General features: G+C 42.7%; 1 protein-coding gene across 1 annotated transcript in view; it reads right to left on the bottom strand.

Annotated features, from left to right (window-relative positions):
• Positions 1-24,335, bottom strand: part of LOC126236295 (sodium-dependent nutrient amino acid transporter 1-like) — a 244,857-nt gene that overhangs the window by 115,866 nt on the left and 104,656 nt on the right. The window contains exon 2 of the mRNA XM_049945487.1: positions 9,866-9,913. Within this exon, the coding sequence (XP_049801444.1) occupies positions 9,866-9,910 (45 nt within the window). The 5' untranslated portion in view covers positions 9,911-9,913. The remainder of the gene's footprint in view (positions 1-9,865; positions 9,914-24,335) is intronic.

The raw sequence follows: 24,335 nt of genomic DNA on the forward strand, positions 1-24,335 counted from the left end.
ACTCTGTAAGTGCAGAACAGGGAATCAGTGATCATAAGGCCGTTGTAGCATCCCTGAATATGGAAGTTAATAGGAATATAAAAAAAGGGAGGAAGGTTTATCTGTTTAGCAAGAGTAATAGAAGGCAGATTTCAGACTACCTAACAGATCAAAACGAAAATTTCTGTTCCGACACTGACAATGTTGAGTGTTTATGGAAAAAGTTCAAGGCAATCGTAAAATGCGTTTTAGACAGGTAAGTGCCGAGTAAAACTGTGAGGGACGGGAAAAACCCACCGTGGTACAACAACAAAGTTAGGAAACTACTGCGAAAGCAAAGAGAGCTTCACTCCAAGTTTAAACGCAGCCAAAACCTCTCAGACAAACAGAAGCTAAGCGATGTCAAAGTTAGCGTAAGGAGGGCTATGCGAGAAGCGTTCAGTGAATTCGAAAGTAAAATTCTATGTACAGACTTGACAGAAAATCCTAGGAAGTTCTGGTCTTACGTTAAATCAGTAAGTGGCTCGAAACAGCATATCCAGACACTCCGGGATGATGATGGCATTGAAACAGAGGATGACACGCGTAAAGCTGAAATACTAAACACCTTTTTCCAAAGCTGTTTCACAGAGGAAGACCGCACTGCAGTTCCTTCTCTAAATCCTCGCACAAACGAAAAAATGGCTGACATCGAAATTAGTGTCCAAGGAATAGAAAAGCAACTGGAATCACTCAACAGAGGAAAGTCCACTGGACCTGACGGGATACCAATTCGATTCTACACAGAGTACGCGAAAGAACTTGCCCCCCTTCTAACAGCCGTGTACCGCAAGTCTCTAGAGGAACGGAGGGTTCCAAATGACTTGAAAAGAGCACAGGTAGTCCCAGTCTTCAAGAAGGGTCGTCGAGCAGATGCGCAAAACTATAGACCTATATCTCTGACGTCGATCTGTTGTAGAATTTTAGAACATGTTTTTTGCTCGAGTATCATGTCGTTTTTGGAAACCCAGAATCTACTCTGTAGGAATCAACATGGATTCCGGAAACAGCGATCGTGTGAGACCCAACTCGCGTTATTTGTTCATGAGACCCAGAAAATATTAGATACAGGCTCCCAGGTAGATGCTATTTTTCTTGACTTCCGGAAGGCGTTCGATACAGTTCCGCACTGTCGCCTGATAAACAAAGTAAGAGCCTACGGAATATCAGACCAGCTGTGTGGCTGGATTGAAGAGTTTTTAGCAAACAGAACACAGCATGTTGTTATCAATGGAGAGACGTTAAGGTAACCTCTGGCTTGCCACAGGGGAGTGTTATGGGACCATTGCTTTTCACAATATATATAAATGACCTAGTAGATAGTGTCGGAAGTTCCATGCGGCTTTTCGCGGATGATGCTGTAGTATACAGAGAAGTTGCAGCATTAGAAAATTGTAGCGAAATGCAGGAAGATCTGCAGCGGATAGGCACTTGGTGCAGGGAGTGGCAACTGTCCCTTAACATAGACAAATGTAATGTATTGCGAATACATAGAAAGAAGGATCCTTTATTGTATGATTATATGATAGCGGAACAAACACTGGTAGCAGTTACTTCTGTAAAATATCTGGGAGTATGCGTGCGGAACGATTTGAAGTGGAATGATCATATAAAATTAATTGTTGGTAAGGCGGGTACCAGGTTGAGAGTGCTTAGAAAATGTAGTCCAGCAACAAAGGAGGTGGCTTACAAAACACTCGTTCGACCTATACTTGAGTATTGCTCATCAGTGTGGGATCCGTACCAGATCGGGTTGACGGAGGAGATAGAGAAGATCCAAAGAAGAGCGGCGCGTTTCGTCACAGGGTTATTTGGTAACCGTGATAGCGTTACGGAGATGTTTAATAAACTCAAGTGGCAGACTCTGCAAGAGAGGCGCTCTGCATCGCGGTGTAGCTTGCTCGCCAGGTTTCGAGAGGGTGCGTTTCTGGATGAGGTATCGAGTATATTGCTTCCCCCTACTTATACCTCCCGAGGAGATCACGAATGTAAAATTAGAGATATTAGAGCGCGCACGGAGGCTTTCAGACAGTCGTTCTTCCCGCGAACCATACGCGACTGGAACAGGAAAGGGAGGTAATGACAGTGGCACGTAAGGTGCCGCCCTCCGCCACACACCGTTGGGTGGCTTGCGGCGTATGAATGTAGATGTAGATGTAGATGTGGTCGGAGTCCACATCTGCCACTGGAAATGTCTTACAATGTAGAACCTGCTTCCTAAGTCTCTGTCTTACCATTATATAATCTCTCTGATACCTTTTAGTATCTCCAGGATTCTTCCATGTATACAACCTTCTTTCATGATTCTTGAACCAAGTGTTAGCTATGATTAAGTTATGCTCTGCGCAAAATTCTACCAGGTGGCTTCCTCTTTCATTTCTTAGCCCCAATCCATAATCACCTACTATGTTTCCTTCTGTCCCTTTTCCTACTCTCGAATTCCAGTCACCCATGACTATTAAATTTTCTTCTCCCTTCACTACCTGAATAATTTCTTTTATCTCCTCATACATTTCATCAATTTCTTCGTCATCTGCAGAGCTAGTTGGCATATAAACTTGTACTACTGTAGTAGATGTGGGCTTCGTGTCTATCTTGGCCGCAATAATGCGTTCACTATGCTGTTTGTAGTAGCTTACCCGTACTCGTATTTTTTTATTCAAGATGTAGTAGATCGTATGATCAGTAGCAAAACTACTACAAAATTTTCAACTCTACAAGGTAACAGATCCGGTCACATTAAAGAGGGCAATAATAAATTCAATTCCGTCCCATTTTTAGGCAGTGTGTCCAATAGGATAAAACGCCTTTTGGTAAATAAATATAAATGCAAGGTAACTTATTCTACTAATAATATCCTAAAGAAAAATCTTGTGCACGCTAGGAAAAACGCTGAGGATCCATTCTCAACTTCTGGCATTTACAAAATGATCTGCAGTAATTGTCCCAGTTACTATATTAGACGAACTGGTAGAACAACCAAGGTGAGATATAAAGACCATCAATTGGGAAAGAAAGGCAGTAATTTACCAATTCCACTTACGCAGAACATTTATTTATTGCTGCTCATAGCCCGAAGGATTAAGAGAACACCGTAATCTTACAGAAACAATTAAAAGGGGCGTAGGTCAGATTTATCGGAAGAGTTTGAAATTTTCAAGTACTTACAGAAAAATCATGGCTATATTTTAAACGATCAGCTTCGTGTTGTAAGAAGACATTTCCTGGAAGGACTTAAGCCTCTACTTCTGGCCGAGTAGCCAAGTTGACCGCTTGGTGCTGGCCTCTGCGTAGTGTTTGTTTTCCTCAAAATTCTGTGTTCAGTAAAAAAAAAAATCTCTTGTTATTTTGCCATGTACTTTGTCATGAACAGTTGGCTGATGTTCAACATTTTAATAATATACCATTTTAGACCTATTCCCCCTTTTGTTTTCAGTGTGTTTTTATTCTATCTGTGGCATCGTGATTTCTAGCACATACAGCAGTTAGTGAGGCTTCATTTACCATTTTACTAGTTATTTTATAACCGTCCTTTCCTTGTATATTTGTTCATGTAGCATGCTTGATCAATACGACCACTCGTCTTATAATGTATTTTTATGGTTGCATATTCACGCACAAGTGCTTCTCGGGTGGTCTGCACAATTCGTAAAGAGTAAGCTCTGTTTACCCGAATCTGCGGGCTCTTTGTAAGCCGTATGACTTCAACGACACCCTCTTTTGAAATATTTACTTAATACGTTAATTTTTTTAATAACATGTACTAGTAAAATCACACACGCTGCTCATTGCAGCTATGCGCTTGAAGGACGAGCAGGAGCGCCACGTACCAGAAATAACTTAGGGCTAGGGCTTCTTCCCTTCAGCCAGTCGGGCATGTCACTAGATCTGAACGTGACAGATTGACGCTCTGTAGGACCTGAAGCAACGTTTTATATTTTTAAGTCAGTTTTATGCAAATCTTTAAATTGGCGTACTATATGTTGTTGGTGGTTGGTTGATGTGGGGGAGGGGACCAAACAGGGAGGTCATCAGTTCCATCGGATTAGGGAAGGATGGGGAAGGAAGTCGACCATCCGTTTCAAAGGAACCATCCCGGCATTTGCCTGAATCACGAAAACCTAAATCAGGTTGGCACGACGCGGGTTTGAACCGTCGCCCTTCCGAGTGTGAGTCCTGTGTGCTAACCACTGCTCCACCTCCCTCGGTCTGTGTTGTCGTATCTTGCGTCATGTATGAGATTTAAAAAAAATTAAAAGTTTAAAGACAAATCCCTACAGAAGACAGCTGCTACTTTTATATAATGTATTTAAATGGTGACTACATTGATGACGTACTAGACAGCGTCAACGACTCCCACATTGATTTTACGTGAGTATGCTTCTCTAAAAAAATGTGTAACATTCGCTGTAATTTTGCTTATTGTAACGTTATTATCTTAATATTGCACTTTTTAAAATTTTTCTTTGCTGGATTTAACTACCTGAAAATTTTTTAAAGACGTCATGGGCGCGTTCTTGTCATTATAATTTTAACATCAAGAAGGATAGCAAATTACGAAATTTCCCTTATTGTTCGTGTACAGTATGGTAGGAACAAAAACTGCGAAGTTAACTATACAGGGCTCTAACCTTTGGCTGTACCAGTCACTCTAAAATTGCTACACAACGAGTCGAAGTTAGCTTGGATGACAGATACGCTTACGTCTTTACATCCTGCTTCACCTCTATGCCAGAGTGAGTCTATAGCGACCGGTGGTGTGCCAGTTTCTCGGTTACCCATGACCAGACATGCTCAGTGGATGACAGATGTGCAGAACATGCTGGCCAAGACACAAGTCGAACAGCCTCTGTATCGAGGGAGATGAGGACGGGCAATATGTGGTCTTGCGTTAGCTTGCTCAAAGGTAGTGTCACAAAGCGTTCGAAGATGGAGAACAGCCATCGGCGTTAACGTCATAAATATAACGGCTGCAGTCCGAAATGGCGGTTGGGTGTGCCAAATCTCTTCACGTTGTCTACGCAATGACACCCCGTACCATCACGCCAGATGCTGGACCCGTATAATGATGACGAATGCCGTCTGGCAACTTTTTTTTAATTTTTTTTTCTCGTCGGAGCCTCCATGTACGGATAGAAGCATCATGCTAGATGTAGCACAGGGACCTGCCTGAAAAGACGATGTGTTGCCGTACTTGTATCCTGAACCGCTGTCGGCGCACTCCTCTCAGCTGCTGCGTCAAGTTAAGCCACGGTAGTCGTCTTGCTGACAGTGCGTAGCGCTCTAGACGTCGTCACGCTGTCTGCCGTTGTCAAATTCTGACATTTGTTAGTTGACTTTTCTTCTCCTTACATGAGGAATAACACGATCTTCTCACTAATAACGAATACTAAAATGCCATTTCAGAATGAGAAACCCGCTGCATGATCTTTCCTTACTATCAAAATGTAAAAAAATGGTTCAAATGGCTCCGAGCACTATGGGACTCAACTGCTGAGGTCATTAGTCCCCGAGAACTTAGAACTAGTTAAACCTAACTAACCTAAGGACATCACAAACATCCATGCCCGAGGCAGGATTCGAACCTGCGACCGTAGCGGTCTTGCGGTTCCAGACTGCAGCGCCTTTAACCGCACGGCCACTTCGGCCGGCTATCAAAATGTAGATGACCTTACTGCTACTCACTTTGTACGGTTGCCGTCAAAGGCTAATCAATTGTATATCTACGCGTATTCACTGACGAAAGAAAAATTGTAACACAAAGAAGGAGTTCTGCGAAATAAACGGTAGTTGATAGGCCTGTTTGGACATCTGAAAGAAGATATTTGTTCAAATTTTGCTAATAGCACCACTATGAGGATGCAAATAAGGTTTGCTTTAAATACATGCTGCAACGGTCGTGAGCGTTTGTTACCTTTGATACTGGACGTGACGAGTCGATGTAAGTAAATAATGCCTTTGACGCGATAATGAAGCCTTTACCAACACCTCACTAAGTTTGAACAAGGTCGTGTTAATCGGGTTACGACAAGGTGGATGTCATTCCGCGAGTCTGCAGAAAGACATGGTAGAAATTTAGCCACTGTACATGACGCTGGCAGCGGTGGTCACGAGAATCTTTGGCAGCAAGACGTCAGGCTCCAGACGACCACTTGGCACTTCCGAGAGGGAAGACCATCGTGCTAAGCGTATGGCACTGGCGCATCTTATTGCATCTGCAGCAGCAATCTGAGCAGCGGTTGGCGCTACAGTGACACAACTAACTGCTACAAATCGGTTACTTCAAGGACAGCCCCGAGCCAGACGCCCCATAGTGTGCATTCCACCGTCCCCAAACCACCGCCATTTGCGACATCTGTGCTGTCAAGCGAGAGCTCATTAGAGTGGAGGGTGGAGGTCTGTTGTGCTTCCTGATGTAAGCTGGTTCTGTCTCGGTGCCAGAGATGGCCGTATATTCGTTAGAAGGACTATAGTTGATGACCTGCTACCAACCTGTCTGTGTACTTAACACACTAGACCTGGAGTTGGAGTTATCGTCTGGAGTTCGATTTCATATGGCACCAGGAGCACTCTCGTGGTTATCCCACGCTTCCTGGCTGCAAAACCGTAGGCTGCGTCACTATGGTGATTCGACCTGTCGTGCTACCATTCATGAACAGCATACCAGGGAAGTTTTCCAACAGAATAACGCTCGACCACATGCTACTGTTGTAACCCAACATGCTCTACTGAGTATCGACATATTGCTTTGGTCTGCTCGACCACCAGATATGTCTTCAGTCGAGCTCACGTGGGACGTAATCGGACGACGTCTCCAGCTCATCCACTATCAGCGTAAACTGCCCCTGTATTGACCGACCAAGTGTAACAGGCGTGGAACTCCATCCCACAAACTGACATACCGCACATATGCAACACAAAGCGTGCAGGTGTGCTTGCTGGCATTCAACATTCCGGCGGTTTCAGTGATTATTAATGCACCAGCATTATACATTTGAAACGGCTTATCTCGCGCTTACATTAACCTGTGATCTTGCAATGTTAATCAAATATGTTACCTAGACAAATATATTCCCGAAATTTCATTTCTCCGCTTTAATTATTTTTGAGTGTTGCCATTTTTTTCGTCAGTGTAGTACGAGGGTCGTTCAATAAGTAATCCAATTCAATTTTTCAATTTACGTTGAAAAATTCGGTATTTGTTGTGGGAATCGCGAAATATTTCCGCTTCAGTTTCTATAGCTTCATGAAGTTCCAATACATTCCGGCGTTTTACGTAGCGTTCAAAATACCGTCTGTAACGGAGGTGCGCTCCAAGCAGACAGCTTTCATTGAGTTTCTGTTGGTGGAAAACCGGGGCATCGCAGATATTCATAGACGCTTGCAGATTGTCTATGAGGACCTGGCAGTTAACAAAAGCACGCTGAGTTGATGGACGAGGCGTCTGTCACCATCGCAATAAGGTCACGCAAACCTGTCTTGTCTTCCGCGTTGGCAGGGGTGGCCGAGCGGCTCTAGGTGCTTCAGTCTGGAACCGCGCTACCGCTACGGTCGCAGGTTCAAATCCTGCCTCAGGCATGGATGTGTGTGATGTCCTTAGGTTAGTTAGGTTTAAGTAGTTCTGAGTTCTAGGGGACTGATGACCTTAGAAGTTAAGTCCCATAGTGCTCAGAGCCATTTGAACATTTGTCTTCCGCAAGTCGGCCGGCCGCACTCTGCTGTTATTCCTGCACTGTTTGAACGTGCAGACACTCTCATTCGAGGTGATCGACGGATCACAATGAAACACCTCATTTCACAACTGGACTTCTCTGTTCGTCGTCTTGACACACTTGTTCTCCAGGTGGGGATATTCAACCGAGTGTGCCCGCTAGGTTCCCCGCCGCCTAACGGAAGATCATAAACAGCAACGAACAATCAGCTGTGCGGAATTGCTTGCGCGTTACGAAGCTGACCGTTACAATTTTTTGTCGAACATCGTCACGGGCGATGAAAAATGGGTTCATCACTCCGAGCCGGAAACAAAAAGGGCAGTCCATTGAGTGGCTACAGAAAACCTCTCCTCCGAAGAAAACGTTCAAATAAGCACCACCAGTCTCAGTCATGGCGACGATCTTCGGCAGTACGTGGATGATGATATTATTGCTGCAGTAAGACGTTGGCCCCGACGTCTTCCAGCAGAATGATACTATGTGAGCATAGAGGCCCTTCCAGTAAGGTGGCGTAAGGCCGTCGTCTTGAACGGAGATTATGTTTAAAAATAGGGTTTTGTAACCAGAAGAGTGGGGAATAATCTGATGAACTGGAATCTTTAATAGAACCAACCTGATGTCAGAAAAAGCGTGTTGCATTACTTATTCAACGTCCCTCGTATTTATACGTCAGTTGTACATTTTATGCATGTCGTCCTCATGTTGGCCAGCAGCGCAAATTTTGATAAAATTCGTTATTGCAGTTTCGGAGTACTTAGCTACAACCACTCGAGAATGGCTAAACAGCTGAAAGTACAATAGTAAATTTAATGAAGCTGTAGTTTTTATAGTCAAACGCGACTTTGATGACTCTGAAGAATATTGTCAATTGCCCAATTTTTTTCACTTGTTCTAAGACGTCTGCCTTTAACGTGAAATGGCTCGTTGGACGACACATAGCACGCGCCAGGATATTACGAATTTATAACATTTAATCTTATTTCGTGACTTGTTTTCGTCTGCTGTTTGATTTTCTAGAATCTAAATATAGCACACAGAATATTCCATAATAGCTCTAAAAGACTAGTTCGTATTCTAATTTCTTGTACGTGTTACAGACATTGCTAATATGCGTAATGACGAGTATTAATTTGTACATCCTAAATAACATAAAACGGATGGACCTGAAAGACATCTAAGAATTTTTCACAAAACATTGCTACTTTTGTGGTATTTTCCCATTAGCAGTAGAATCTGAACCTTCCATGAACAATAATTACAATCTTTTTCCAAATTTCTTTCTTGCCCACCCACCGTATTGCTCAACTTACAAAGTGCAAATCCTTTAATAGAATATCGTGTTTAATAGAATCATACACTTTCGCTGGGGACTTTCTATTATTTAAAAAACACACTCTGCGGTGAGAGTTCTGTATGACAGCCTCATTCCTGACAGTACAATGTGGCTTTTATTTCAGAATTGTTTGTAGTTTGTTCAAGGACAGTTTTGGCCTGCGCAGAAGCCACTGAACCGATCGTGTCGTTAATGCTGGGCTGCACGATGCAAATAACATGAGAGTGGTTACATTTTATTATATAATGAGTACTTACGTGTTGCTCATCGGTTATCTGAGTGAATAGAGAATTGGGAAGTTTGTAGTGTCCCGTTTATTTTTCTATTTTTACTTTTGTTACTAGTGGTATGCATATTTAAGTACGTACAAAATTTAAGCTATTGATATACTCCATCATTTACTTCTGCCACAGATCACTCAGTACTCCGAGCACCTGTGATTGTGTGATTCTGAAACCTCGCAGAAACGTCGAGTCTGTGTTAACATGAGGAGTAGAAAGCGAACTGTGTCGATTAAATCTATTTTCTTAGCATGAGCTGAAGATTTACAGTTTTTCACTAATTTTCAGTTAATGTTGCTAAAGATAGTTCTTCTTGTAATGAGATTCGCTTCACAGTTCCTACGGTCAAGTGCTCATACCAAACTTCCCAAAGCCAATTATAATAATGTCAATACAATTTTGAAGTACGAAGCTCCTATGAAGTACAATAGGATCTGCAAATTAAAGATTTACATACTGAGTCACTACACTTGCATAGGCGATTTTTGATAAAGCAGACTATCGTTGTAGTGAAGACTTACCACTGTCTCCGGTGTGACATTATATTTGTTCTTCATACTGGGCATTTTCTGAAACAAGAAACAGGATCGTCAGATTAACATAATAGCATCAAGACCTTATCCTAAAAAATAGTACAGTTCGTTAACACTGAATCAGTATTGAGAAAATTTAGAGAAGCGGCATCTGAAGCTGACTGCAGAACGATCTTACTGCCGCCAACATACACTACGCGTAAGGACCACGAAGACAAGATACAACAAATTAAGGCTCATACGAAGGTATACACACAGTCGTTTTCCCTCGCTCTGTCTGCGAGTGGAACAGAAAGGGAAACGACCAGTAGTGATACAGACTACCCTCCGCCACGCATTGTGGCTTGCAGAGTATCTTTCTAGATGTAGAAGGTAGACATCTACGTCCAGAAACAGAGCGAAGATCGTGGAGCGTCGGTAGTACGTACAAGTGTATCGCCGGAATGTGTCACGTGCACTTAGAATTAGTCTAAGTAGATGGCAACATACGACTCACCATATGGATTTACTAGGGGTGAATGATAGCCGGCAAAATCAGATTCTCAATTATAGGGGTCGTCGAACATTCTATTCCCACAGATCACTTAGCTAAAATGCAACGCATATGACGTCAGAGTACAATACCCATCTGAAGCAAACTGTTTCTGCAATAAGAATCTTTTGCTCCGTGTGTACTCTTTCAGATTACCTCCTGGAAACGAACTATTCTTCTGACTGGTTTTATGCAACCAGGCACGAATTTCTCTCATGTGCCAAATGCCAACCACTTCGTCACACACCTAGTACTTGCACCCAACATCTTCTATTATTTGTTGCACGTATTTCAGTACCTGTCTACCCCTGCCGGTGTTACCCTCTACAGCTCCTCATGAACCAAGGAAGTTACTCCTTGTTTTCTGAGCACATGTCTTATCACCACGGCCCTTCAGTGTTCTCCACACGTTGCTCTTCTCGCCGATTCTGCGGACAATTTCCTAATTTCTTATCAGTCCACTCAATTTTCAACATCTTTCTACAGCACCACATCCCGTAATCCAACATTCTTTTGTTTATGGCACTTTTTTTGAGTCATCAGTCTTCTGGCTGATTTGATACGGCCCGACACAAATCACACTGCTGTGTCACCTTCTTCATCTGAGTATCATTTGAAACCAACGTCCCTAGTTATTTGCTGGATGTATTCCAATCTCTGTCTTCCTATGCAGTTTTTACCTTATGCAGCTCCCTCTGGTTCAAAAATGGCTCTGAGCACTATGGGACTTAACATCTCAGATCATCAGTCCCCTAGAACTTAGAACTACTTAAACCTAACCAACCTAAGGACATCACACACATCCATGCCCGAGGCAGGGTTCGAACCTGCGACCGTAAAATGGAAGTCATTCCCTGATGTCTTAAGAGATCATCCTATCCCTTCTTCTTGGCGGAGTTTTCCATATACTCCTTTCCTTGCCAATTCCCCAGAGAACCTCTTGCTCTTTACCTTATCTATCTACCTGATTTTCAACATTTGTGTGTTGCACCACATCTCTAATGCTTCGATTCTCTTCCGTTCCAGTTTTCCCACAGTTGATGCTTCATTGTCATACAAACCGTGCTCCAACCGTTAATTATAAGAATTTTATTCCTAAAATTAAAGCCTATATTTGATACTAACTTACTTCGCTTGGTTAGGAATGTTCTTCTTTTTATGTCTTCCTTGCTTCGTCCGTCAAGGGTTATTTTGCTTCCAAGGCAGCAGAATTCCTTAACTTTGTCTATTTACTGGTCACCAGGTCTGATCTGAAGATTATCGCTAATCTTATTTCTGCTACTCCTCATTATTTTAGTTGTCCTTTGGTTTACTATCAGTCCATAGTGTGGGTTTATTTGGCCGTTCATATCGTTCAACAGGTCCTACAATTCTTCCTCCTTTTCACTGAGAAAGCAATGTTACTAGTGAATCATTAAATATAGGTATATCTTTCACCCTGAATTTCAATTCCACTCCTGATAGTTTTTTTTATTTCCCCTGTTGCTTCTTCCTTCTTCGATTTATAGGTCGAAGAGTGGGGCGAAACACGGCAGCTCTGCCTAATACCCTTTCTATTTCGAGCACTTCATTCTACTGCAGCCATTTTTAAATGTCGCTGTTGGTTCTTGTACTTAATTGTATTGTATATTATCCGTGTTTCCCTATAGGTTATTGGTATTTTTCTCAACATTTTTAACGTCTTGCACCAATTTACATTGTCGAATGCTTTTTCTAGGTTGACGAATCCTACGAATGTGTACTGATTTTTCTTAATTCGTGTTTCCATTATCAACTGCAACGTCATAAGGGCCTCTCTGGTGCGTTTAGCTTTCCTAAGGACGAACTGATCGTCATCTAACAGATCCTAAATTTTATTTTCCAGTCTTTTTCTGTATATTGTTCTTGTCAGCAACTTCAATGCGTGACCCGCTATGCAATAACTCTTAGTTCTCTGCCGCTACCATCTTCAGACTCTAACACTGAATCCGCCAAATCTTCCATATTAACTAGCACTTCCTCTTTCATCACGTCGATAGTTTTTCCCCTTTCGTAGAGGCCATCCATATAGTCTTTCCACCTACCCATCATTTTCTTTTCCTTTAACGGTGGAATTCCTCTTTCATTCTTTGTGTTGCTGCATTTGCTTTTAAACAGGAAAGACGTGAGGAATCAGTCGCTATTCAGTCTGAACTTTAGTGTAGATCTAGATTTCAGCTCAGTGCGCACTGATGATAGCTATACTGTAGCGAATGATTGCTGACATCTTCCCTATTTGAATTACATCATAGTCGCTGTGCAGAACGGTTGCAATGGAATGCAGTCTGCTGAAAAGACCTTTGCTTTTAATTTCATTGGAAGTTTGGACTTTTCCATATGCCGAGTCAATCCTTCCGACGTTCATGTCGTTTTCACTTTCTTCGCATTTTTCCTGCAGCATTCTTACCGTCTCTCCAGGTTTTTCCAGCTATACCGGCTTCTCTTATGAGTTATGAACAACTTATTCACTGTTACCATATGAAATTTATTGTTGTTGTTGTTGTAGTCTTCAGTCCTGAGACTGGTTTGATGCAGCTCTCCATGCTACTCTATCCTGTGCAAGCTTCTTCATCTCCCAGTACTTACTGCAACCTACATCCTTCTGAATATGCTTAGTGTATTCATCTCTTGGTCTCCCTCTACGATTTTTACCCTCCACGCTGCCCTCCAATGCTAAATTTGTGATCCCTTGATGCCTAAAAACATGTCCTACCAACCGGTCCCTTCTTTTTGTCAAGTTGTGCCACAAACTCCTCTTCTCCCCAATTCTATTCAATACCTCCTCCTTAGTTATGTGATCTACCCATCTAATCTTCAGCATTCTTCTGTAGCACCACATTTCGAAAGCGTCTATTCTCTTCTTGTCCAAACTATTTATCGTCCATGTTTCACTTCCTTACAAGGCTACACTCCATACAAATACTTTCAGAAACGACTTCCTGACACTTAAATCTATACTCGACGTTAACAAATTTCTCTTCTTCAGAAACGATTTCCTTGCCATTGCCAGTCTACATTTTATATCCTCTCTACTTCGACCATCATCAGTTATTTTACTCCCTAAATAGCAAAACTCCTTTACTACTTTAAGTGTCTCATTTCCTAATCTAATTCCCTCAGCATCACCCGATTTAATTTGACTACATTCCATTATCCTCGTTTTGCTTTTGTTGATGTTCATCTTATATCCTCCTTTCAAGACACTGTCCATTCCGTTCAACTGCTCTTCCAAGTCCTTTGCTGTCTCTGACAGAATTACAATGTCATCGGCGAACCTCAAAGTTTTTGTTTCTTCTCCATGAATTTTAATACCTACTCCAAATTTTTCTGTTGTTTCCTTTACTGCTTGCTCAATATACAGATTGAATAACATCGGGGATAGGCTACAACCCTGTCTCACTCCCTTCCCAACCATTGCTTCCCTTTCATACTCCTCGACTCTTATAACTGTCATCTGCTTTCTGTACAAATTGTAAATAGCCTTTCGCTTCCTGTATTTTACCCCTGACACCTTCAGAATTTGAAAGACAGTATTCCAATCAACATTGTCAAAAGCTTTTTCTAAGTCTACAAATGCTAGAAACGTAGCTTTGCCTTTCCTTAATTTTTTTTCTAAGGTAAGTCGTAGGGTCAATACTTGTCAAAAGCTTTTTCTAAGTCTACAAATGATAGAAAAGTAGGTTTGCCTTTTCTTAATCTTTCTTCTAAGATAAGTCGTAAGGGTAGTATTGCCTCACGTGTTCCAACATTTCTACGGAATCCAAACTGATCCTCCCCGAGGTCCGCCTCTAGCAGTTTTTCCATTCGTCTGTAAAGAATTCGCGTTAGTATTTTGCAGCTGTGACTTATTAAACTGATAGTTCGGTAATTTTCACATCTGTCAACACCTGCTTTCTTTGGGATTGTAATTATTATATTCTTCTTGAAGTCTGAGGGTATTTCGCCTGTTTCATACATCTTGCTCACCAGATGGTAGAGTTTTGTCATGACTGGCTCTCCCAAGGCCGTCAGTAGTTCTGAAATTTATTGCAAAACTGAATCCTTTCTCCTCTTTCATTTCTATTGTACCCACGACATTTTGATTATTAGTCAAAGACGCTACCCCTAGACCATGGTCACGAACTTACAGCATCAAAAAGATTTTGCCGAGATCTTAATGTTGAATGAGACGATAAGTCATTTATCATGTAATTTGCAATGATCTTGAGGCTGTGTGTACGACAAACCCTGTAGTAACTATATGCGTTGGCTATGAACAAGTTAATATTATAACACTGACGCCGTATTCTAACAAGGACGCTATATTCCAAGAAGAAACTGTGATATGTTTCTCTTATGGCAGTGCTTGACGAACATAGAGACAAAGATCATCTTCCTTGTCCAAAGAAGCCATGCAACATAGTCTAGAATTCACAGTCGGCTTTAAAATCACAGAATCATTTACATATTAGTCTTTCATCTGAGGAAATTAAGTAAGGCACTGCTCTTCAACATTTATTGTTTATCGACTTTTGCTGTGTGATATTTATTTGTTAATATTATACCCTAAAATCTATACGAATTTATTTTATTGAAGTAATAAATAAACAGTTGTATGAAAAGGAAGGGGCAACACACTGACGTTTCAACTTACGTTGTACTACTGCATGCTCTTATATTTGACCTCCTACCCCCACCCTTCCTTTCCTTCCCCACCCCCCACTTCCCGCTCCACCATCACTCGATCAAAGTCGGTGACTTGGTCTCGTCGTGGAGGTATCCACTTTGAATCTCGTACGTCTAGATATGTACACCCCACAGCACTTCACAGTGATTGGTGGAGAGTGTGAGGAAAACGTTTCATCCTTACTACAAGGCCAACATAGGTAGGGTAAATGCTTTATTTCTATGTGTTATTGAGTCACGGTGATACGTCACACTTGAGATGCTTTGGAAGAATATAGATCATTTAGCACAAAATTCATTACAGTGATACATAACACAAAGTTGTGTGGCAGACGGATCTTTCAATGACTAACGAGAGGATGATACATATCTATCCCAAGGATCTTAACCAGCAACATGCGATTCCTACTTTGATCGAATGCTCACTAAGTACATGATCGCACGCGCAATTGTGTGTGTGTGTGTGTGTGTTTTTTGTGTGCAGTTAGCAATATCATCAAATGAATAATACTCAAACATCACCTACTGTGCGCCAGCACAGATTCTAGATCCAGCTCCGAAAAACAGCGAGGACTCCAAAGAATACGGAGCAGATAGGTGAAAGGCCTCGGAATAAGCAGGTTGGCAGTGAAAGCTGCGGTGAGTGTCGGAGACAGCCCGAGTACAGTGCCGGCACCGGCTGTCGCCACAGGACAAACGGTTTGCCTAGCGAATCATCTAGCAGGCGCCTGTCTTCGTCTTAGAATAAAGCACCAAACTGATGTTCTTCTCGTTTCAGCTATCACTTGATGAGGAAGTCTGCTTTAATTGAAACAGGGCATGTTGTGATAAATTTTCATGTCACATCCATTTTCTCAAAGCCCGTAAAAATACCAAAACTAAGTTAATATACCGGCTCTCTCCTCTGTCTCCTGTTTCTTAACGCTAATTGAAATTACTCCAGTCATATAAGTATGATGTCCAGGAGTAAACATAATTTTTTTTCGCTATAATTTATTAGAAGGACAAACCTTAGCTGTAAGCGAAATCGACGGAGGTAAGGTGCAGTTGTTTAGAAATTGAGCATGTTTGAAAGTAAACGCACTGTTTAAATTCCTCGAAATCATGTCTAATTATTGACAGGGTCGAATTAAATTCGATGCTGCAATCGGTTACTATTCATCAGTTCTTGGGATCAGGTCCATATATCATTCTCTGAACAGCCGTTAAGTAAAGCTGCGTGCGATTTTTGGTAGTACATAATTCAGATAAATATTGCAACAAGCCGTTATAAATACACCTTTGTATTCTGTCTGGAGGATACGACAGCAGACAGATGTTTGTCTCAGCCAATAACTGCTTTCATATGTCAAGAAATGTATGGGTCTCTCTCAACTGTGATGTGACGCTATATGCCTCGAAATTAGATCACTTGTTCCCAGGGGTCGCGGAGAAGAGAAGAGAGACACAGGCAATGATTCGCTTTACATATTTGCACAGTGCTGTACTTTTCGAGTGTTTTATGTTATTCTTAGACCATGTTTCGGTTTAAAATTTAGGCATTCCCGTTTGGGCAAAAGGTAGGATTTGTTTTTGTATTTGTGAGTAGTATTATTGATATATCGTATGATATGCATTATTCCTAAATACATTTAACTACTCTGTTCTTGTATGATGCTATTGCATTGTTTATCCGTATTGAGAACACAGTAACTTAAATAAATGCTACGGGAAACAGAAACCCTAATTCTATATGAATACACAGACTGATCTGTATTCCTCGAAATACCTAGCTCAAGAAATTTCTTGATAGAATGAAATTAGATCGTATCGATTCTCGAATGTTTAATATTTTTTTCCTGCATAAAACACTCAGATAACACTTTCGTGGTAATTTTAGTAGAAACACTCAAGTGGCCTCCGAATACTCTCTGTTTCACAATTTTAAGCATGAAGTTTCTAATTGTACATATAATTTATTTATCGCATTGATTGAACTTGTTCCCGGCATTAAAAGTGTCTTAGAATAAGCTCGATTTATTCCATTGAATGATTCTGAAAGCTGTTTACTCCGACTAAGCTACATTCTTCAAAAAATTATTGTGTTAACAAGACTGACATCTAGCTTTCCGCTTAGCAATCGTGCGTATCGATATAATCTCGAAATTCAAGATACCGTCCTATTTTTCCAGAATGCTACATTGCGCCAGCGTGTGTACCAGTAATTTTCAAGCCAGACACTTGCAATCAGACTCACACAATCACATATGTCTGTGGTTAGTGCTCGTTTCTCTTCGGACGTGAAAACATCCATATAAGGTTATGTTGCGTCAGAGTAGGTCGTTTAAAAGAAACCTGTTATGCCTCGTCATATAGGTATTAAAGTAATTAACATTGTGTTTCTTTATTTCAGGGAGACGACAACTTTGCAGCTAGATTGCTCCAGAGGCACAGTTCTGTACTGTTAATAGCACACTCTCATACATGTCAAATCGTTCAAGCAAACGCAGGTGTGATACTACGTTGTCATTCTCTCTGCAACGAATCGGCACCTTGTACGAAAGCAAAACAGTTTCCTAATTCATATTTTCGTATACCTTTTTCATGCTGCGACCTTAGTGCAAGCGACAGCGAGATCAGAAACATTCCTGAAGTGCTGTTCAAGTCATACAAAACTTTTATTTTCTGATTGTCTGGGACCTTACAACTCAGTGCGTCTCTGTTTCCCACTCTTCATCGCGAGATAACTTTGGTTTTCCTTACATTAGGCGCTGCAGTCATAGACTGTGCGGCTGATCCCGGCGGAGGTTCGAGTCCTCCTTCGGGCAAGGGTGTGTGTGTGTGTGTGTGTGTGTGTGTGTGTGTGTGTGTGTGTTTATCCTTAGGATAATTTAGGTTAAGTAGTGTGTAAGCTTAGGGACTGATGACCTTAACAGTTAAGTCCCATAAGATTTCACACACGTTTGAACAATACATTTGTCACTGTAAGTTATATCTCGACGGAAACAAGGAAGTAAATTCACCAAGCTTAAATTTTCCTTGCGGCTACACCTTAACGACAAGTTGGAGTAGGCAATAAATCTTTAAAATCATTTTTTAAATTGTGTATACATCACTTATAAAACGAATTGTGAATGTTGCTTGTAGTAGATAAAAATAATTAAAAAAAATAGTACACAGTGTAAAGTGACGGAAGTAATCGTGAAATCGCTCGACAGTGGGCTTCCTGCCATGAAGGCTACTGTAAACTGAGACCTCTACAGAAACCTTTTGTAACTAGTTGGACAGTTGCAGGTACAAAAACTTCGCGTATGCAGTGGGACGTGACGTTCCTGTTTCTCTGTGTTCGCTACCGGACGTTGGAGATAGTTATTATGAGCGGTTGTGTCCAAGTGTAGCCCTGCCAATTGTCTTCGGTTATCGAAATACTGTGGTGTGCGTTCTGTAAGACCTTCAGTACACACACCATCAGATTATTTGACTTGTCGCTCTTACGAAGTAGGCGAGTGTCAGCAATATGTCTCGTGGTCTTATCGTGGCGTGTTTATCTTCTGCCGTTAGGTCAGATAATAGAAATGCCACTTGCACGCTTAGAGTAGCAGACTGACGGTGACCAACTTTAAGCAGAACTTGATTAATTTTAACACACATTTATTAAAATAATAACAAGCATAAACATTACTTAACATGGTTCTGGATGCTATTTACAATTGACAATCTGAAGTTCCTTTGGTATTGGTACGTTAATCTTATTCTCACATATTCTCGGATACTTGACAAAAGAGTTTATACATTTATCTTCATGGCTATGTACAGGAATATGGTAATCTTATTAGGCGCAGACTGAAACTTGACTATAGACTGGTACAGACAAATGAAGAACTCGTACAGACTGGTACAGACTGGGGCAGACAAATGCAGACTGACCAATCAGAGGTCTGTACACTCGCTATAATACCTCGCGCGTTCATGTATCACTGCGCGAGTGTGATCCACGAGGAGAAAAGGTTCTACATAAGCAGCAATATCATTGGCTGCGTTACATATTAATACGCGGATCGGTGGAAGCAGAATTTGGTCCGTCTCTATGGCAGCGCCATCTCGTAGTGCGGAGACGGACGAGTGCTGCGCCTGTGCCGTTGTGCTTAGCGGGGAGTGCTCTAGTGGGAAAGTTGTGTACGCGCTGACTACGCGGAACTATGTACACAACAAATACCAAGTAAATGAATGCATGGGGTCTGTTCTTGTGGATATGTCCGAAAAAACAGGCACCAGGCATTCATATAATTGCTTAGATTACAGTGGCAATGGATACACCTTCTTCATTGCGGATGCACAAGTACGTGCGACCTCCTGCGGGAGTCTCAGAGTAGAGAGCATGGAGGAAATAGACAGAGAGCGAGGATAGGTGGCGCTCGGTGGGAATGTGGGTCGAGCGTGAGGCGCACTGAGATTGTCCGTGCAGTTATGCTAACACTGTGGTCAGGTGGTGCAGTGGTTAACGCCCCTGCGTGGTAAGCAGAAGATCGTGGGTTCAAGTCGTGGTCCGGTAGATAGTTTTCAGTCGTCGCCGCTGATTCAGAGTATGAAACCTCCAGATTAAAACTGTGTGCCGGACCGAGACTCAAACTCGGGACCTTTGCCTTCCGCGGGCAAGTGCTTTCTGCCAGGAGGGCTAGTTCTGCAAGGTTCGCAGAAGAGCTCCTGTGAAGTTTGGAAGGTAGGAGACGAGGTACTGGGGTTTATGAAACTGTGAGGACGGCTCGTGAGTCGTGCTTGGGTAGCTCAGTTCGTACTGGCACAGTAGCTAAGCGTGTTCAGTCAGAGAGGTGGCTGCTCTCTGTAATTAAAAAAACAGAGTGAAAGGATCAACAAAGAACTTCAATGGATGTCACGTGACGTCCGCTACGACCAAACACAACGAACAATAACGAACGAAGTGAAGAAAAAAGTTGGTAGAGCACTTGCTCCCGAAAGGCAAAGGACCAGACTTCGAGTGTCTGTCCGGCACACGGTTTTAATCTGCAACAAAGTTTCATATCAGCGCACATTCCACTGCACAGTGAAAATTTCATTCTGGATTCCGTTTCTGTCCCGATGCAGCTGACATCAGCAATCCCTTGCCTTTCCTTTCCTTCCCCCCACGCCCCTGCCTCCACTTCCAGTTTAGATGAAATGCCAAGAGCTACGTGACATCAGAGAACGAGCAAGTTCTGTAAACTTCTTATATATTGGTCAAAATGCAATTTGTTATTCCTTTGCTTCATCCATACACGTTTATGTGATGTTACAGCACCGTCAGTGGGTTTCCATCTATTTCATCTATTTTACTCAACAGCACACACTGTTGTTCATATCGCTGTCACCTGCAGTATAGTTGTTATTCCAATGTACTGTATTATCTACAATATCGTTGTTGCTGGTTGTGGTTTCGTGTTGTCAAAACTCTAAGAACTATGTTCAGAACATGCAGTAATTTCGATACAAGCAAGAGGAAAACAATAAATTGTATTGCTTAAGGCAGAATTTTCAAAACATATATATCGCTAAAGGAAATACGGGCGCTAATAGTGAGCTGTTATACAGAAAAATCACCTAAAGACAATATGTGAAATTGAGTTAGCAGATAATATTAGTTGTATTCTTACCATATCACATTCGTTGACTTCGCCAACATACACCAGATTATCATTTCTCTTTCTGGCCGAAACCTCAAACTTTACTACAGCTCAGTCACTGTAATCTCCACACCACCACATAGTATAAATATGATAATGAGTAAACACTGATACAAACAATGCATCCCTGTAAGTATTGCTGCTCTCGTGCACAGGATGAGTTCTTTGTTGTTGGTAAGCAGTTGGAATTGTCCAGCTAGTGTGAATGGGTGTGTGGGGTAAACTAGCAAAGAGATAACAGAAATACTTCAAGTACTTTCCCCACCCGTAGTCGCTGTCCCATCTCCAGGAGATACAGTACCCATCACTGTTAATTAACTAGACTATATGCCGAGACTGTGGTAGGCAGCAATCCGAGAGAATTCAAATTACTACACCCTTACAAATAAGTTCGAGGTATAGTTTCCTACTGAAACTGAGCCCGTGTGGCAAACTTAGTCTGCTGAGAAGCATACTGCGTCAGGGGAGAGTATGTGCGAAGGGACAGACGTCTGTTAATCGTTGGCAGTTCAAATGTTGCTTTAATAACGCTGGCCCTTAGGCAGCTAACAGCAAAGGATATGAAGGATCACTATAGGAAATAATGAGTATAACTAGGGGGCCTCATTCAACATATTGAGGATACTGTTCAGGCAGCCGTTGAGCGAACAGAGTGTAATCAGTAACATATTGTGGCGCACGTTGCAACAAATGATATCTCATATTTACGCTCCTAGGTCATACCTGGATCATTCCAGTGCCTGGTAGAGAAAATGGAGAAGATCAGGTTTGTTCATGGCATTTCAATGAGGACAATGATCGTTCCTGCTGTACTTAATGATCTGGCAGGCAGTATTAATGGTAACCTCAGATTTCATGCAGGTGATGCAGTTATTTATAACGATCTGTTACCCGAAGAAAGCTGCATAAATATTCAGTAATATCATGGTGATATTACAAAATGGTGCAAATATTGGAAACTGATTTTAAATATTTAGTAACGTAAAATTGTGCAGTTAATAAAAAGCAGAAAATCAGTGTGTTATGTCTACCGTATAAACGACTCACAATTGGGAATATGAGTAGTCCCACTTACGTGTAACAGATTGTGAGGATATGGAATGGAAAAATCACATAGGCTCACTTTGCGGTAAAGCAGGTGTCAGGTTCATTGGTATGATAATGGGAAAATGCGTTTCGTTCTCAAGGGAAATTATTTTAAAAAAACACTTGTATTTCACTGTTAGAAAATTTGTTTTAATGTGTGGTATCCAGCCTGCCGAAGGGGCCGAGCGGTTCTAGGCGCTACAGTCTGGAACCGCGCGACCGCTACGGTCGCAGGTTCGAATGCTGCCTCGGGCATGGATGTGTGTGACGTCCTTAGGTTAGTTAGGTTTAAGTAGTTCTAAGTTCTAGGGGGCTGATGACCTCAGTATTTAAGTCCCATAGTGCTCAGAGCCATTTGAACCATTTTTTTGTGGGATCCATTTTTCTCTATTACCAAATTAATTATTCCCTGATGTCCAGGGATGGGTCTCATAAGCATAAATCATTTATTATTCAAGTTCTGCTTCAAGCGCTTTTCCCTCGTATCAATTCAGTATCTCTTCATTAGTCATCCAATGTGCCCATCTAATCATGAGAAGTCTTCTGTAGGTCTGACACAACATATCAAAAGCTTGTGTTCTCTTCTCGTCTCTGCTGTTTATTGTCCATGTTTTTCTTCTATATAAGGTGTAAGTAGGCTGTTTAGGTTTTTACACTCCTGGAAATGGAAAAAAGAACACATTGACACCGGTGTGTCAGACCCACCATACTTGCTCCGGACACTGCGAGAGGGCTGTACAAGCAATTATCACACGCACGGCACAGCGGACACACCAGGAACCGCGGTGTTGGCCGTCGAATGGCGCTAGCTGCGCAGCATTTGTGCACCGCCGCCGTCAGTGTCAGCCAGTTTGCCGTGGCATACGGAGCTCCATCGCAGTCTTTAACACTGGTAGCATGCCGCGACAGCGTGGACGTGAACCGTATGTGCAGTTGACGGACTTTGAGCGAGGGCGTATAGTGGGCATGCGGGAGGCCGGGTGGACGTACCGCCGAATTGCTCAACACGTGGGGCGTGAGGTCTCCACAGTACATCGATGTTGTCGCCAGTGGTCGGCGGAAGGTGCACGTGCCCGTCGACCTGGGACCGGACCGCAGCGACGCACGGATGCACGCCAAGACCGTAGGATCCTACGCAGTGCCGTAGGGGACCGCACCGCCACTTCCCAGCAAATTAGGGACACTGTTGCTCCTGGGCTATCGGCGAGGACCATTCGCAACCGTCTCCATGAAGCTGGGCTACGGTCCCGCACACCGTTAGGCCGTCTTCCGCTCACGCCCCAACATCGTGCAGCCCGCCTCCAGTGGTGTCGCGACAGGCGTGAATGGAGGGACGAATGGAGACGTGTCGTCTTCAGCGATGAGAGTCGCTTCTGCCTTGGTGCCAATGATGGTCGTATGCGTGTTTGGCGCCGTGCAGGTGAGCGCCACAATCAGGACTGCATACGACCGAGGCACACAGGGCCAACACCCGGCATCATGGTGTGGGGAGCGATCTCCTACACTGGCCGTACACCACTGGTGATCGTCGAGGGGACACTGAATAGCGCACGGTACATCCAAACCGTCATCGAACCCATCGTTCTACCATTCCTAGACCGGCAAGGGAACTTGCTGTTCCAACAGGACAATGCACGTCCGCATGTATCCCGTGCCACCCAACGTGCTCTAGAAGGTGTAAGTCAACTACCCTGGCCAGCAAGATCTCCGGATCTGTCCCCCATTGAGCATGTTTGGGACTGGATGAAGCGTCGTCTCACGCGGTCTGCACGTCCAGCACGAACGCTGGTCCAACTGAGGCGCCAGGTGGAAATGGCATGGCAAGCCGTTCCACAGGACTACATCCAGCATCTCTACGATCGTCTCCATGGGAGAATAGCAGCCTGCATTGCTGCGAAAGGTGGATATACACTGTACTAGTGCCGACATTGTGCATGCTCTGTTGCCTGTGTCTATGTGCCTGTGGTTCTGTCAGTGTGATCATGTGATGTATCTGACCCCAGGAATGTGTCAATAAAGTTTCCCCTTCCTGGGACAATGAATTCACGGTGTTCTTATTTCAATTTCCAGGAGTGTATATTGAAATCACTGGCTGTGCTGTGTACTGTCTGTGGCTGGTTGGCATTGTTGGAATATTCGCCATTGTAGTGTTGGGCAGTTGGATGTTAACAGCGCGTAGCGTTGCGCAGTTGGAGGTGAGCCGCCAGCAGTGGTGGATGTGGGGAGAGAGATTGCTGAGTTTTGAGAGCGGATGATCTGGACGGGCGTCCATCAGAGACAGTAAATTTGTAAGACTGGATGTCATGAACTGACATATATATTATGACTTTTGAACACTATTAAGGTAAATACATTGTTTGTACTCTATCAAAATCTTTCATTTGCTAACTATGCCTATCAGTAGTTGGTGCCTTCAGTAGTTAGAATCTTTTATTTAGCTGGCAGTATTGGCACTCGCTGTTTTGGTTCAAAATGGCTCTGAGCACTATGGGACTCAACT

The sequence above is a fragment of the Schistocerca nitens genome, chromosome 2, assembly GCF_023898315.1.
Source record: "Schistocerca nitens isolate TAMUIC-IGC-003100 chromosome 2, iqSchNite1.1, whole genome shotgun sequence".
In the NCBI taxonomy this organism is placed as follows: Eukaryota; Metazoa; Arthropoda; class Insecta; order Orthoptera; family Acrididae; genus Schistocerca; species Schistocerca nitens.